Source organism: Mastigoproctus giganteus, chromosome 3 (assembly GCF_048544385.1).
Source record: "Mastigoproctus giganteus isolate SK-2022 chromosome 3, ASM4854438v1, whole genome shotgun sequence".
Taxonomy (NCBI): Eukaryota; Metazoa; Arthropoda; class Arachnida; order Uropygi; family Thelyphonidae; genus Mastigoproctus; species Mastigoproctus giganteus.
This window is the reverse complement of record NC_143577.1, coordinates 178,996,075-179,012,682: the sequence shown is the minus strand read 5'-3', so window position 1 is coordinate 179,012,682 and position 16,608 is coordinate 178,996,075. Positions and strand designations below refer to the sequence as shown.

Below are 16,608 nucleotides of genomic sequence, written 5' to 3'. Positions count from 1 at the left end.
TGTATATATTGTTTGGTTTTATTATTATTATTAGCCATATGGTGCAAGGAAGCCTGGGGCTTATGCTGCACCGGCCAAAAAAAAAATTTCCGTATTATCCTGAGAGAGAGAGAGAGAGAGAGAGAGAGTGCGAAGTAGAAAGGAATCACCAAGAAAGAGAAGAATGATGATATCCAGCTCAGGACCCTGGATGTGTCAAACCCATACTCATCAGATGTGAGACTCTGGGGGTAAACTGGTGTCTGCTAACTTCCATGAGGTAGTTTGCTTACGCCTATCTATTTTTCCTTTTTCAAAAAGGAAAAAGGAAAAATTTCACCTTCTGGATGAATTCCAAGAACTGTGTCACCTTAATCCGCTTTTTCATTCATTTCCATGGTATCAGATCTGGATGTGCGCATTTCTTTCAGTTCTTTCAGAGCTCTTTGTTTGTACTTTCAGTGCTGATCGGGATTCTCATCTGGAGGTATCGTTACCAATGTATTCACTTGAGTTGTATACTTGAAGAGAGAGATTGTTCATTTGATGAAGAAAGTACTGATTTTGCTCAACCAGATATGGAGAATTTGTAAGGACTGGGCATTCAGTTTGAGCTGATACTGAGCGTAGTTGTTGAGTAATGACGCATACGTAGATGATTTAGTAGGAATTTCAAAGTGTTTCTTTGCCTCTTGATATGACACTTTGTTCTTTATCTTATATTTCCAAATGTTCTTCTCTCATTTCCATTGCGAACAGTCCTTAGAGAATGCAGAATAATTACCATGACAGTTAGGACAGTTTTGAGTTTCATTGTTACAGTCGGTATGTGTGTGTTTTTTTGAACCACAAGAAGCAGAAGTGACTACACCTCTGCACACAGTTTGTGAATGACCAAATTTTTGGCACTTGAAGCATCGTACCAGATTGGGAATGCATGGTCGAACATGGCATCTGAGGTGTCCAGCTTTAATAACTGTGGAGAGAATTGGTGTTTTAAATGTCAGTATGATTGTCCGAGTAGAGACAAGCTCTCCATTTTTTTAAAATTCTTTTTGCATAGACTACATTTTGGTTGTTTAATTCGTGGACGAGTTCATCTTCTGATACATTTAGGGGGTCTCATTCTAATATTACCCCTTTAGAGGAGTTCAAGAAGGCATGTGGGGCAGCCTTTGTGAGAATTCCACCAAAGATAGAAATTTTCAAGAGTCTCTCAGCATTTCTATGTTCATTCATCTCCACTAATAAATCTCCAGACCTTAGTCGGCGAACCATTTTTGGAGGGCCAGCTACATTTTTGAGACATTTCTAGATCAAAACTGGAGATAGCTTACTCACTGGTTGATCTGTGGAGGGATGTAATATTAAAAAGAGATGAGCAGAATAATCTGTCCCTTCTTTTTTTTGTCTCTTGGCATGGGATGTGTTTAAGTCATCATGATCTGGGCCATGCCTATTTAGATCTCGATCAAAAGATCCACAGCTGGACTGTTTTGTGTTGTCCACCATTTCTCCTTTTAGCCCTGGGAGTTCTTGGTTATGCAGCTGGTCAGGATCTTGTACATGGTTGGGAGGCAGGTGATTAGCCTATATTTCACCAGTTCTTGTATCTTGGTCTTTAGCCTTCAGATATGTGATTCCTTGAGTAAGAAACTCTATGTAACTGCTCTGCTAGGTGCTTATGTGTGCATGTGAACTTCTTGTCCCAGTTGTTGTGGATGTCAACTCCTGGGGTTTGCCAATTGTGAGACTTCCTGATTGACTGTTGTACTTCTTCCTCCCAAATCTCCCATTCACTCAGCACTTGTAGCTCCTTGGTTTTCTTCCATTCTGGTTCTATTCAGGGAGGCTTAGCTGTTGTCTAACTTCACAGCTCCATATATTGCCAGAGATCCTCGATCATCTTCTGCTCAGGTGGTCCATTACCATCTTTCCTGTCTTGTCTGATACTCTTTAGCTGGAAGAAGGCTCTTTGGTTTTCACCAAAGATTTGGTTGGTTTCACCCTCTGGGAGCTCTCTTTGTATCAGCATAGTCTCTTACTGAGTGTGAGGAGGTTGTGCTTCAGTGTATGTCTAAGTATTCTCCTAATTTTTGGGCTCATGTCTGCTGTGGATGTTGCATCTCTTGATGATTCTCTTCACTTTTCTAGTCAATTTCTTACTCCTATTACCCAGTTGGTGCTGGGTCAATTGGCCTATCTTGACTCTATCTTCTGCTAAAGACTTCTTTCCAGAGCCAAGAATATCTTGGTTTTTCATTTCTTCTGCTTCTGGTGTCTTTTGCTTCTCTTCCATTAATCCTAGTGGCTGCTACAACTGTGTGGATGACTTCCAGTGTTCATGCTTTGGCATTTTATTTCTTCCTAGGTGGTCACTAACACAGTTTGGCAGGAAGCACTTCCAGTTGATTGGGCTGCATGTTTTGCCCTTCCCTTGTGGTAGCCATATGGGGACTGCACCAGTTACTCCAAAGTATTCCTTGGGAGACTTTTCAACTTTTCAAACCGATCCCTCTGCCCAAGGCCTGAACGTGAGTGACTTTATCTTGCACCACAGTTGATGCAGTATGATCATTACTTCACTTCGACATCACAAGGTGGCACCAATATCTGCCTCAGTCCATACTTCAACCTTAGAAGATGTAGGTCTGCTGAAGCAACTTTTGTGATTGTTTTTTTTATTATTATTGTAATTTATTACTATTATTATCATTATGCAGCGCTCCCAGCATGATGGAGATGCGTTCACTTCTGCCAAGGAAGGAGTCGAACCTGGATCCATCAGGCTGGTAGTCAAGTGTCATAACCACTGGACCAACCTTCCCCCTTTTTATTATTATTTCTTTTCCTTAAACAAGTACTCTATTATATTTTCTTAAGTGTGTACTCTATTATTTTATATCTTCATATGTCTCATATCTTCTTTATATCCTTAGAATTTAGGCATCATGACCTAAGTTGACTATGCACCAAAAAATTCAAATCAAATGTACACTTGGTAAAAATAATTCCACTAAATAGAATAAAAAATGCAGATGATTATGCATGATGACAAGAATTATACGTTAATTTTAAATTACCCACAATGAATGCAACCCTAGGCTAGAATTTTTTTAATCGGAAATTTTTTGAAAACTTAATGATGCTCTTCGTTCAGTTTTGTGATGAAAGATTTCATTTTTAATAGTAGTAATAGAGGCATGTGATGCAAGAAAGCAAACTTATCTAGTATCAGCCAAAAAAAAAAAAAAAAACCCATTTCGCACATCCATTCCTCTCTAAAGGTTTGTCCAGTTCCTCCTTGAATTTATTGAAGCTATCAACTTCTGCAACGAAAGATGGAAGTTTTTTCCGGCAATCAACTATCCCGCTGGCTAAAGGAAAATCATCTCAAGTCTGGTCCTCTTGATCTTATATAATAATCACTCTGTTCCCACTTTCTCCCAAATGGCCAAGTTTCTTATTCTATCTCTTTTAGTCTTTCCCCAAACACCTCTCAGAATCTTCATTTCCATTACTTATTTGGATTCTGAAAATACCCCATTCCTGCTTATTATGTATATAAATCTTATTAAAAATTAAAAAATCATATTATATACAGGAACTCCCCGACTTACGTAATACTCGACTCAATTTACAGAAATTTGACTTTACATAAGTTTTTCCCGGCCCGTGAAAACTTAATAGAGGAAGAAGAGGAGTTAAAAGACAAAGAAGAGAAGGAATTATCTAATGAAGAACTTATTGCCTCAGGCAGCGATAGTTAGCATTAGCATTAGTAGAGGCATTTGATGCAAGAAAGCAAGCTTATGCAGCATCAGCCAAAAAAAAAAAAAAAAAAAAAAAAAAAAACGACTTCCACTTCACCCCTCTGTTCGTTCAAAATACCTGTCCAGCTGAGCCTTAAACTTATTTAGGCTATCAACCTCCACCACAAGGGATGGAAGTCTGTTCCACCAACCAACCACCCGCTGGCTAAAGGCAAATTTCCGCACGTCTATCCTACATTTGTCTTTCCTCAATTTGAATTTATGCCCTCTCAGGTGATTTTTCTGAGCTAGAGGAAGAATCCCATCAGCATTGAGCATGCTTAAACCATTCAAGGCTTTATACACCTCTATCAGATCACCTCGCTGGTGCCTAGTCTCCAGACACTGTAATTTGCAAAACTTAAGCCTTTCTTCGTAAGAGCACCCCTTTGTTCCATTCACTAATCTTGTTGCCCTTCTCTGTACTCGTTCCAGCAGCTCTACATCCTTCTTGAAATGAGGCCTCCAGACCTGTATACAGTACTCTAGGTGTGGCCTGACCATCGCCTTATACAATGGAATAATCACCTCCTTATCCCTGCTGGAAAAATTCCTGTATATCATTGACAATACTCCATGAGCTACTCTTGCAGCCCGTCTGCACTGCTCAGAGAACTTCATATCTGCCTGCACAACCACCCCCAAGTCCCTTTCATTCTCTACCACTGTCAGTGTTGTACCACAGAGTTGATACGTTGCTCTGGGGTTGCTGTTTCCCATGTGTAGTACTTTACATTTGTCAATGTTAAACTTCATTTGCCACCTCTCAGCCCATCTGCTCAACCTTTCCAGATCCTGTTGCAGCAGCATAGTGTCAGTAGTGTCCTTGACAACCCTGCCAACCTTTGTATCGTCTGCAAACTTGGACATTAAGCCCGATATACCATCATCAATATCATTTATAAATACAGAAAACAATAATGGACCCAACACTGAGCCCTGAGGGACTCCACTAATAACATCAGTCCACGATGAGCAGTGTCCATTGATTACCACTCTCTGTCTTCTCCCCCTCAACCACCCCTTTATCCATAGCAGCAATTTGCCTCCAATGTCACACTGCTCCAATCTGTGTAGGATTGTTCCATGTGCAACAGTATCAAAAGCCTTTCTAAGATCCAAGTATATAATATCAAAGTTATTCCCTGCATCCAGTTCTTTTGTGACTGCATCATAGTATCCAATCAAGTTGGTCAGGCAAGACTTCCCCTTAACAAAACCATGCTGTGTCTGAGCTATAACTGAAGTCTTGTCTAAATGATCCTGCAGTGCTTCTTTAACCAGTGCCTCCATTAATTTTCCTGGAACAGAAGTTAAGCTCACAAGTCTATAATTACTTGTGTCAGCCTTTGATCCTCCTTTGTGAATTGGGGTCACATTTGCACATTTCCAGTCTATGGGTACCTCCCCTGAGTCCAAGGAAGCTCTCATAATTATGGCTAAGGGTTTGCTTACTTCCTTTGCTGCCTCCTTTAATATAACTGGATAGATCCCATCCACCCCAGGTGCCTTTCTTGTGTTTATCTTCAACAGTTTCTCCTCCACTTTACTCCCAGTTATTTCAAGATTCTGTAGCTTACTGCTAGAGTTGAATACACCTCTGGCATTCCCCTCGCTGAATAACTCCTCATGTGTGAATGTCGATGCAAAACATTCATTTAGTTTGTTAGCTACCTGAGCAGGATCATCAACACTTGACCCATCAATATCAAGTGGACCAATCTGATTCATCCCCTTCCTTCTAGAGTTTACATAAGTAAAGAACTCTTTGCTGTTTTTCTTTGCATCCCTTGCCAAGGATTTCTCGTAATCTGCCTTCGCCTGCCTAAACTCCTTTGTAACTTGGTTGCATATCAACTTGTATCTATCATAGGCTTCTGTGTCATGTGTTAATTTGTATGTATCCCATGCATTTTTCTTCTCTGCCATATGCCTCATTAGTTCATCTGACATCCATTTTGGCCTAAACCTTGAACAATATTTCTTAGTTGGTATGTAAAGCCTAGTAGCTTCCAAGATAAGTTCTTTGAATGCTTCCCATTTTGAATTTGCTGTTGGTAACATCATCAGTTGGTCCCACTGTATAGAATTTAAATACTGTCTCAGTCCATCGTAGTCGCCTTTACGGAAGCAATAACCCTTCCCTTTACCCCTAATGGTAGTTACCTCTTTGAGTAAATCCCACTTCAGCACACTGTGATCACTGCCACCTAGTGGTTCATTTATCTGCAGATTCTTAATGCATGAAGAATCACTGCTGATAATCAAATCAAGGTATTACTCCCTCTAGTTGCCTCCGGAACATGCTGATGTAGAAAACAATCATCCAATAAATCCACAAAAGCCCTGCTAGTGTTTGAGTAACCAGCCCCCAAAATCCAGTCAATATCTGGGAAATTAAAATCTCCCATTATAAGACACTCTGATTTACTGGCCCACTCTATTTCCCTGTACAGTTCCTTATTATACTCATCAGAGTCATTAGGCCTATAGCACACTCCTACTCTCAATTTTGATCTCCCAATGTTTATGTCACACCAAACTGACTCCATACTGCACTGTCCAGTGATGTCGACTGGCTTCACTTCCTTGGTTTTTATGTGTTTCTTAACTAATAGCATAACACCTCCCCCCTTCCTATCCTGTCTATCCTTTCTGTAGACGTTGTACTCCCCAAATTGCAGTTCCGCATCCCTTATATCTGTGTGACACCACGTCTCTGATATCCCAACAATATCTGCCTTCGATGTTTTGAGCAATACCTCAAATTCATCAAATTTATTTACTAAACTCCTAGCATTGGTGTACACGCAAGTATACCTGCACCTGTTTCTATTCTTAGCTACCCTAACACAACCCATGTGTTTACTTGTACTGCAATGGCTCCCAGCAGTTTCTGAAATACCATGCATCTTGTTTTTCAGGCTTCTGCTCATTCTAATAGAAGCAGTGCAAGAATCTCTTTCACCTCTGCCAGTGGCTACTGTCAATCTATTGGTCTTTGTCTCCCCCCAAGCTAGCAGTTTTCCGACCCACCTAACACTGCCTTGATAGCATCAGCAAATATTCTTGCACCCTTTCTATTTAAGTGTATCCCATCCCTGTAGAAGCAATCTCTCCTGTTAACAAGTACAGTCCAGGCTGAAAAAAATTCTACCCCTTGAGCCTTGCACAATCTTTCCAGGGCCGAATTGATCGACAAGGCTCTCATCATATACTCCCTCCTATCGTGTCTGGGCAGAATTGCAGACACTTTCAAATTCAACCCTACTTCACGGCTTTTTTTTCAACAGTGACCTGTACTTGTTAAGTAATTGCACTGGTCTCCTACTCTTAATATTATTAGTGCCAACGTGTACAACTATATCACCTTTTGTGCCCTTAAAAGATGATATTCGCTCTACAACATCATCAACCTTTGCCCCTGGCAGACATACCCTGGTCCTGTTCCACCTATCTTTTTTACAAAGCATGTTCCCCGTTTCCCTGACAATGGAGTCACCAACAACTACTAGTTCCTTCGGGACCAGCGCATTCTGCCTTGGGGGTTGTCTCTGTGTCACGCGATGCCCAAGTGCAAGCTCTGGCGTTGATGTGGGCAGCTGAGAGCTTGATGGGCCCCTCAATTTAGTTTCTTCGAGGGCATCCACCCTGTCCTTCAAGCTCTCATATAGGCCCATAAGAACGCCGAGTTGTTGCCTGATATCGATACACTCCTTGCATCGCGCACACACAAAGACATCCCCCTTGGCAGTATCATGTCCCGTACCCGATTGCTCTGCAAACATCAAGCCAACAGTGCATTTTATAAGGCTGTGAGTCAGAGGACAACTGCCCCCCTCAGTTCTGCTCTGAGCCACAGCACTTCCATTAGCTTGAGCCTTTTGCTTTGCTGCTCTGGTCTGAGTCATGATTCTATTAATTTATTAATTAATTATGTTATGTTATTAATTATATTACGTTTGTAATCTAAGTCGTTATATGTATTTATTTAAACGTACAATTTAACTGCTAACGAAGTTCAACTAACGCTATCTAGTACGGTATATAACCTACGGTATATCTAGTACGGTATCACAATGGCGGGAAAGTTACGAACACCTGGAAACCCTTACCGATACTTTTACAAGGCCGAGTAAAGAATAAATACACCAAATTAATCAAAAAATCACAAAATAATGTTATACTACTAAATTTAAATCAAAAGTTTTAGAAAAACAATAATTTCAAATCAATAAATAAGAAAAATCCACTTAGCGGCTTGGAACACGACCGTCACTAGTAGCTTCGTCAGCAGACTCCAGAATTAGTTAAAGAAGAAAATGCTGACAAAGCTCAAGATGAACCAAATGAGGAGCCGAGACGCTTCATCACCAGAGAGATGGCAATGGCATTTCGTGAAATTGCATCGGCAATGGTGAGGTTTGAGAAGATGGATCCTGACAGCAAACGATTCTTAAAAGTTAACAGAGAGGGTGAATGATATGCTTGCTTGCTTGCTACAAAGAAATCTATGAGGAAAAGAAAAAAGCCACCACCCAGTCATCCATTAATATGTTCTTTCATAAGAGTGAGCGGCTTCTAAATCTCCACAGCCCTCAACCTCCGCAATGGCGTACTTATCAGCTGAAGACGTCAATTCTGGCAATGATGCTCAAGAGGTAAAACTTACTAACATCATGCCTGTCTCCTCTCCCTTTTTTTTTTTTTGTAATTTTATAATTTTGAAATTTTTTTAAATTGCAAGCTTTTGTAATTTTTTCTACACATGAGATAAAAAATTGAATAAATACAGTAAATAATTCTATTTACATGTTCGTCGAACTTTTCTTTTTTGATTCAATCAATTCAGCAAGAACAATTGCAAGTGCTGCACAAGCATGAGGAAATTCCCCTACTTATGTATTGTTCTGCGAAATGCAACCCTTACATCGGGGACTTCCTGTGTGTGTGTATATATATATATATATATATATATATATATATATATTTGGTGTGACCTGACCACTGCCTCGTATAACGGGATAATCATCCCCCTCTCATTGCAGCAATTTGGAGAGAATATCAGCTTTTACATTATAGTCTTCACTCTGTGAAAATAAAAATTTTGCCTTTAGCCGGTGGGTGGTTGATAGTAGTAGTAGTAGTAGTAGTAGTGGCACTCGATGCAAGAAAGCAGTGTAGGAGCTTATGCAGCATCAGCCAAAAAAAAAAAAAAAAAAAAATCACACCATACCCTCCAATTGCCTGTCCAGTTCCTCCTTAAATTTATTTAACCTATCAACTTCCACAACGACAGATGGAAGTTTGTTCCAGCAATTAACAACCCGCTGGCTAAAGGCAAATTTCCGCACATCTATTCTACATCTATCCTTTCTTAATTTGAACTTATGTCCCCGTAGGTTCGTATTCTGAACAAGTTTGTTTGTTTGTTTGTTATTTGCTTTTTAGGAGCATTAGCAACTAAGGCCATATTGCTCCGGGATATGCGGTGGTCATTCCCTGACCTTTCCGCATCCTCCGTATTTGGTGGTGACGGGCTCGAACCCCGGTCTAATCAAGAAGCGTGTGCTACGCACTGCTGCTCCTTCCCACCTGGCTACGGAGGCGCCTTCTGAACAAGTGGGAGGATCCCATCAGAATTCAGCGTGCTCAACCCATTCAAGGCCTTATAGACCTCAATCAGATCACCGCGCAGGTGCCTAGTCTCCAGCCACTGCAATTTGCAGAACTTAAGCCTCTCTTGGTAAGAGGATCCCTTCATTCCCCTCACCAATCGTGTTGCTCTTCTCTGTACACGCTCAAGCAAATCTACATCCTTCCTAAAATGAGGCCTCCAGACCTGTACGCAGTACTCAAGACGTGGCCTGACCATTGCCTTATACAGAGGGACAATCACCTCCTTTTCCCTGCTAGCAAAATTCCTATATATCATTGACAAAACCCCATGACCTGCCCTAGCTGCCTGTCTACATTGCTCAGAAAACTTCATATCTGACTGCACAATTACTCCCAGGTCTTTTTCATTTTCTACCACCTTAAGTGTAGTACCACACAGTTGGTACGTTTCTCTGGGGTTACTTCTACCCATATGCAGTACTTTGCATTTGTCAAGGTTAAACTTCAGTTGCCACTTCTTAGCCCATCTGCCCAAATTATCTAGATCCTGTTGCAGTAGCACACTGCCATTACTGTCATTAACAACCCTGCCAACCTTCGTGTCACCTGCAAACTTCGACATTAAGCCTGATATACCTTCATCAATATCATTGATAAATATACAAAACAACAGTGGCCCCAACACCGAACCCTGTGGGACTCCACTAATAACATTAGTCCACGAAGAGCAGCACCCATTGATTACCACCCTCTGTCTTCTCGCACTTAACCATCCTTTTATCCATTGCAGCAACTTACCCTTAATACCATTCTGCTCCAATTTGTACAGTAGTCTTCCATGCGCAACAGTGTCAAAAGCTTTCCTGAAATCCAAGTATATGATATCAAAATTATTTTTTGCATCCAGTTCCTTTGTGACCACATCATAATAACCAATCAAATTTGTCAGACAAGACTTTCCCTTAACAAACCCATGCTGTGTCTGAATTATTGCTGCAGTCTTGTCTAGATGATCCTGCAATGCATCTTTAACCAGTGACTCCATTATTTTACCCGGAACAGAAGTTAAACTAACTGGTCTGTAATTATTCGTGTCACCCTTCGAACCTCCTTTGTGAATTGGGGATACATTTGCACATCTCCAGTCCGTGGGAACCTCTCCTGAGTCCAAGGATGCTCTCATAATTATGGCTAAGGGTTTGCTTAGTTGCTTTGCCGCCTCCTTTAATATAACTGGATAGATCCCATCCGCCCCAGGTGCCTTTCTTATGTTTAACTTCAACAATTTCTCCTCCTCTTTGCTCTCAGTTATTACAAAATCATTAAGCACACTGCTACAATTTGATAACCTTCTTCCATTTTCAAACTGTAATGATTCCTCACGTGTGAATGTAGATGCAAAATACTCATTCAGTTTGTTTGCTATCTGAGCAGGATCATCAACAGTCGAACCATCGATGTCAAGTGGACCAATCATATTCAGCCCCTTCCTTTTAGAGTTTATATAAGTAAAGAAATCCTTGCTGTTTTTCTTAGCATCTTTTGCCAAAGATTTCTCGTAATCCGCCTTTGCCTGCCGAACCTCCTTTGTGACCTGATTACAGACTAGCTTATATCTGGAACAAACTTCCATCTGTCATTGGAGGGAGTGGATGGGTAATATGAGAAGTGGGGAGGGTTGGCTGATGCTAAATAAGCTTGCTTTCTTGCATCATGTGCCTATGCTAATGGTTATTTTCATATTCAAAGTTATTTTCAAGTCCATTTCAAAGCTTATTTCAAATTTGGCCTCCTTCAACCATGCACAAAATTTGAAATTACGTATATTGTTTCCCACAGATTATTAGTAGAGGCATATGATGCAAGAAAGCAAGGTTATGCAGCTTCAGCCAAAAAATAAAAAAAAAAACTCCCATTTCACCTCTACATTCATTCCGAATACCTGTCCAGCTCAGTCTTAAATATATTTAGGCTATCAACTTCCACAACAAAAGATAGATGTCTGTTCCACCAATCAACAACCCGCTGGCTAAAGGCAAATTTCCGCACATCTATTCTACAACTGTCTTTCCTCAATTTGAATCTGTGCCCCCTCAGGTTCTTCATCTGAGCAAGAGGAAGAATCCCATTAGCATTCAGCCTGCTAAACCTATTCAAGGACTTATACACCTCATTGAGATCACCTCGCAGGTGCCTACTCTTCAGATGCTGCAAATTGTAGAGCTTAAGCCTTTCTTGGTAAGAGCACCCCTTGTTCCCCTCACCAATCTTATTGCTCTTCTTTGTACTCGTTCTAGAAACTCTACATCCTTCCTAAAATGAGGCCGCCAGACCTGTACACAGTACTCTAGGTGTAGCCTACCATTGCCTTGTATAAGAGATAATCACCTCCCTGTCACTGCAGCAATTTGGAGAGAATATCAGCTTTTTCATTATAATCTTCACTCTGTGAAAATAACAATAAATCTTTCAAAAATAACTAGGTAAGACAGTAGATGTTTACTGAACTAATGGGAGAGGCAAATCAAGAAAATAACATGAAAGTTTAAACAAACATGGTATCGTCATTTGTCCAGCACCATGTCATTCTTCACACAAAAACCAAATAATAACAGGACTCCCAAAACGTTCTCACAAGCAATTTCTGTGTAAAATACATAAGAAATTCACTTCACTTCAAAAAACTGCAGTAAATGATAAACTACATTTAGGTAAAAAAGTTAAATTTTTAATCACTGATTGATGGTTAATTTCGTAGGAATGTTATTTTCAAGGGGCACCTTTCAGGCTCCACACTACGACCTCCAGGTTAAGGTTACATACAATCATCAATGACATACCAACAGTTTCTACCAATTATATAGTCAAAAGTGGGCAAATATTTACAGAAATCTACATCCTCATTTGGGACCTATCCCAAGACATTACACCAAGACAACTCATAGAGAATTTTGCTAAAGTGATAGTTATTGTTGCATCCTAGATTGTCACAATCGTGAAAAAAAAATAACACATTCTAAATAGAACATTATAAATAAAACTAAAAATAGTTTCTGAAAAAATAGAAAACAAAGTGAAATACACAAGTAATTTCCATATTCCACCTAATCTCTCAAGCTCTCCTTCACTTTAAACTTATATTAATATAAAATACAACACTAAACACAACACTAAAATATATAAGAAATATTAGTATTAAAAAAGAAACTATGAAATACCGTGTAGGTGATCGTCCTGTCAGGCAAAGTTTTGGAATTGGAAGGGTTTCTGTTACAACAGGTCTACACGTTCTCAAGGTAAACATACCTCTGTTAAACAAAATAATAATTTTAAATATAAGAAAGAAAAAAGAAACAAAAGATGTAACATTTAATTAAACAGATTTGTGCCTATATCTTTTTTTCTTTGACCAAAATATATAATATTAAAAACAAATTCAAATATAGCATCAGCCAAAAAAAAAAAAAAATTCAGTTCATTGTTCACATAAAACAGCGTGCATCCTCAGTTCGTTCTTCTCGTTCAGCAGTGTCAGAATTGGCCTTTCACGTTAATGCAATTATACTAGACTATTAATTGCAGAAATTAATAGTCTAGTATAATTGCAGAAACCGTCAAAATTAAATTACACGAGAATTCTATTAACGTTCATCATCCATATCCAATCTCCAAGCCTTTTGGGCACATGCATGAAGACAAATAATCGTGGCATTTCACGCAAATTTGCGAGGACAAATAAACTCTCTATTTAAGCCCACACAATCCGTAATTTCCATTCCTGTGGTAATGACACACAGTCAAAAAACACTGTCTGCTTTGGGAATGAAAATTGTTTTTCAAAATTTATGTTTTACTTTAATTGATTTTTTAATTAATTTTTTTTATTTTTTTATTTTAGTTAATTTTTGAATTGTGTTCAACTGATTTTTTACTGTAATCATTTTACTTTGATCATTTGTTCGTTTTAATTTCTGGAGAATTTCTCTTATTCTTCTACAAATATTGATATCAACATAGAATGTATTGAGCACCATAGCTCTGTTATATACTATCAAATCCTCAGCAAAATATTTGTTGATTTTCAATCAGCTCAAGAAATATGAAACAATTTTAGTTATTTAAGTAACTAATAATTGACATGTAAGTTAGTGAAAGGGCAACATTTCTACATGCAGCCAGCTACTAAGTAACTAGAAATTGGCATCATTAAATACATCTCATATTGCGAATACCTTCATAGGTTACCATGATTTTGCATTACTTCGAATAAGTAATGCTTCACCCATGGAGAAGTCTACTGTTACTTATTCTCAGTGGATACCACCACCACCCAAATGGCACCACTTTGGAGCTTACTGGCTCCTCATCAGTGGGTGGGTAAGTACCCTGATGATGCAGTGATGACAACCCAGTTGCGAAGTATAACTCCACAGTATGAGAGATACTCAGCGGTGTGCAAGTAATTAAGATCGTAGAGCACTTTAGGGCTATAAGCCTCATGTTGCAAAATAGTTAGCTGATGTGTAAGTTAGTGCAAGTGCATCATTTCTACATGCAGCCAGTGCACTTGCACTAACTTACACGTCAGTTAACTATTTCACAACTGGACGCTTATTATTATTATTAGCTATACGGTGCAAGGAAGCCTGAGGCTTATGCTGCACCAGCCAAAAAAAAAATTCTCCGAGTTACTCAGAGAGAGAGAGAGTCAAAAGGGAATCACCAAGAAAGAGAAGAATGATGATATCCAGCTCAGGACCCCTGGGTGTGCCAGGCTCATACTCACCAGATGTGAGCCACTGGGGTTTAAAGTGCTTTATGATCTTAATCACTTGCACACCACTAGGTATCTCTCATATTGTGGAGTTATAAAAGACAAGACTGTACAAAGTAGTTGCAGTTGATATGTTCATTTCATTTTAGTCTTTATTTTTTATCAAACTATTTATGAGTTCAATTTCACATTCAACTCTTATCACAGAGTTTCGTTCCTTAATGATTTTTGTGTAATTTTATAAAGTACCTTCATTTCTATGGTTTCGTTTATTGTTTGCGTAGTTTTTATGTTTCAGCTGTGCTTTCACATCCATATGTCAAAATAGCCTTATAACTGAGTTTTACATTCTTGTTTTTGTTACTTTTCTTAGGTTCTTCTTGTACCAAATAGTAATATTTAAGCATCCAGCTATTTTGTTAGCATGCTTTGCTTAGTTTATGAACTTGTCCACTACTCTATGACTAAATATTTAAATTTTAATATTACCTCTTGTATTATTTTCCCTTCTAATCCTAAAGTCCTACAGAATACTTAGAAACTATTATTAATGATTTGGTTTTAGTTACTGCAATTTTCATATTACATTTTGATGTCATTTGTTTAAATCTGTGCAGGAATACTGGTAAATGATTTTCTTTTTGCGCAAGAAGTAATCACACTATAAGTTTGATTACTTTTTGCACCACAAATACATAATTTATCATTTTTAATTCTTTATTTCCTATTTTAACAACTTTCTTCACTTCTTAGTTTATTTCTCTAATAATTTCGTCCATAATATGAATTGTGGACTAATTGGTACTTCTTCAGTTAATGCATTTCAGTTTTAATTATATCTGTATAAATTTCTTTCACTATTCTAATAATGTTTATTAGGTGTATTTCTTTTTTTAATATGTTTAATGCATTCAAGCTTATTCTATCATATGCGCTTTTATCAAATGAAAGAAACGTAGGTATACTGCATCTGTACATGATCTTCCTTTTCTAAATCCTTGTCGTTCATCTTGAAATTCTAAATTATTCATAAGATATTCTGATGATACTTCTGTCTATATTTCAATGTGGTACATAATATTTTTATTCCTCTATAATTTCGTCACATTTTTATTTCTTTTTTCAGAATTAGTATTGTGATACTGCTGTTGGTTTCCATTTTTTTTTAAATTTGCTATAAATATATATACAGTCGGACCTCTCTTTAACAAACTTCCATATAGTGAAATTTTCTATGTAGCAAACTTTTTTGATTTCCCCTTGGTCATTATATTGAAAATAGTTTCCATAAAACAATCAAAATTTCCATATAACGAACTAATTTTGAGAGATCTGGGTACGCATTGTTCGCACTTCTGGCCTTTAGGCAATAGAACTGATGCCGTAGAAAGCATGAATTAAGAGCTAAAAGGAGCTTTAGCTTTTAATAGCTAAAGGCTTTAATTCCACTAATTAAGAACTAAAACATTTTACAATTTAATGGTGCCTGTAAAACCCTGCAGGAGGAAACCGGCCAACCACGGTGTGGGATAGAAAAGCATACAAGTTTGGAAGAGGCCTTTCCCCAGCAATGGCTAAAAAGAAGTAAAACCTATACAATTTATACAGTAATTTGCGGAGAAAGCCCGGCGGTCAGCTGTGCAAGCCATTGGCAAAGATTAAGGCATATTCCCGACATGGGCTTTGGCTCTGTTCATACACTTGCTTTCATGCATCACTACTACTACCTATTTTCTACCATAAGCATCCTATTAGAGAATTAGGAGAGAGTGATTTTCCTTTATCTCGAAATTCATCTGTCGTTTCAAAAAAGTCATCCACACTTTCACTAAATTTCACCTGTCTCTGTTTACACGTAACTGTAAGTGGTCCTTATTTCAGCTTTGTTTTAACTGCTGTGCAAGTAACCTTACAGTGTCTAAGAGGAAATCATTGAGTGTAGTGTAAAAAAGTGGAAGTGCTTAATAGTGTAGATCACAGCATTAAAAAAAAAAAAAAAAAAACGCTTTAAAATTTGATGTCCCAGTCAGTATTGTGTTAACCATTCTGAAAAATCCTGTTTCGATTCTCAAACTGTTTGAGGAAATGGGACCCAGTCAGAAGCATGCGAAATTATGCCTTTGGGAAGATGTAAATGAAGCAGTTTTTAAGAGGATGAAATTGATTAGAGACCAAAACATAGCAATATCAGGACTATTAATAAAAGAAAAGGCTATGGAGTATGCTTCTTTTCTGGGACACAAAACATTCCAACCCAGTTCTGGTTGGCTGGACAAATTTAAAGAGCATCATAGCTTACTCGAAAAAGTTATTTCTGATGAAAGTGGAGTTGCAATCGAAGAAGGCTATATCCATAGGAAAGAAACAGTTTTGAAAAAAAAAATTATTTATATTATTATCCATATGGTGCAAAGAAACCTGAGG

General features: G+C 38.4%; 1 protein-coding gene across 1 annotated transcript in view; it reads right to left on the bottom strand.

The window, feature by feature from the left end:
- Window positions 1-16,608, bottom strand: part of shtd (anaphase promoting complex subunit 1) — a 989,031-nt gene that overhangs the window by 519,217 nt on the left and 453,206 nt on the right. Inside the window, exon 23 of the mRNA XM_090370159.1 lies at window positions 12,629-12,718. Within this exon, the coding sequence (XP_090226285.1) occupies window positions 12,629-12,718 (90 nt within the window). The remainder of the gene's footprint in view (window positions 1-12,628; window positions 12,719-16,608) is intronic.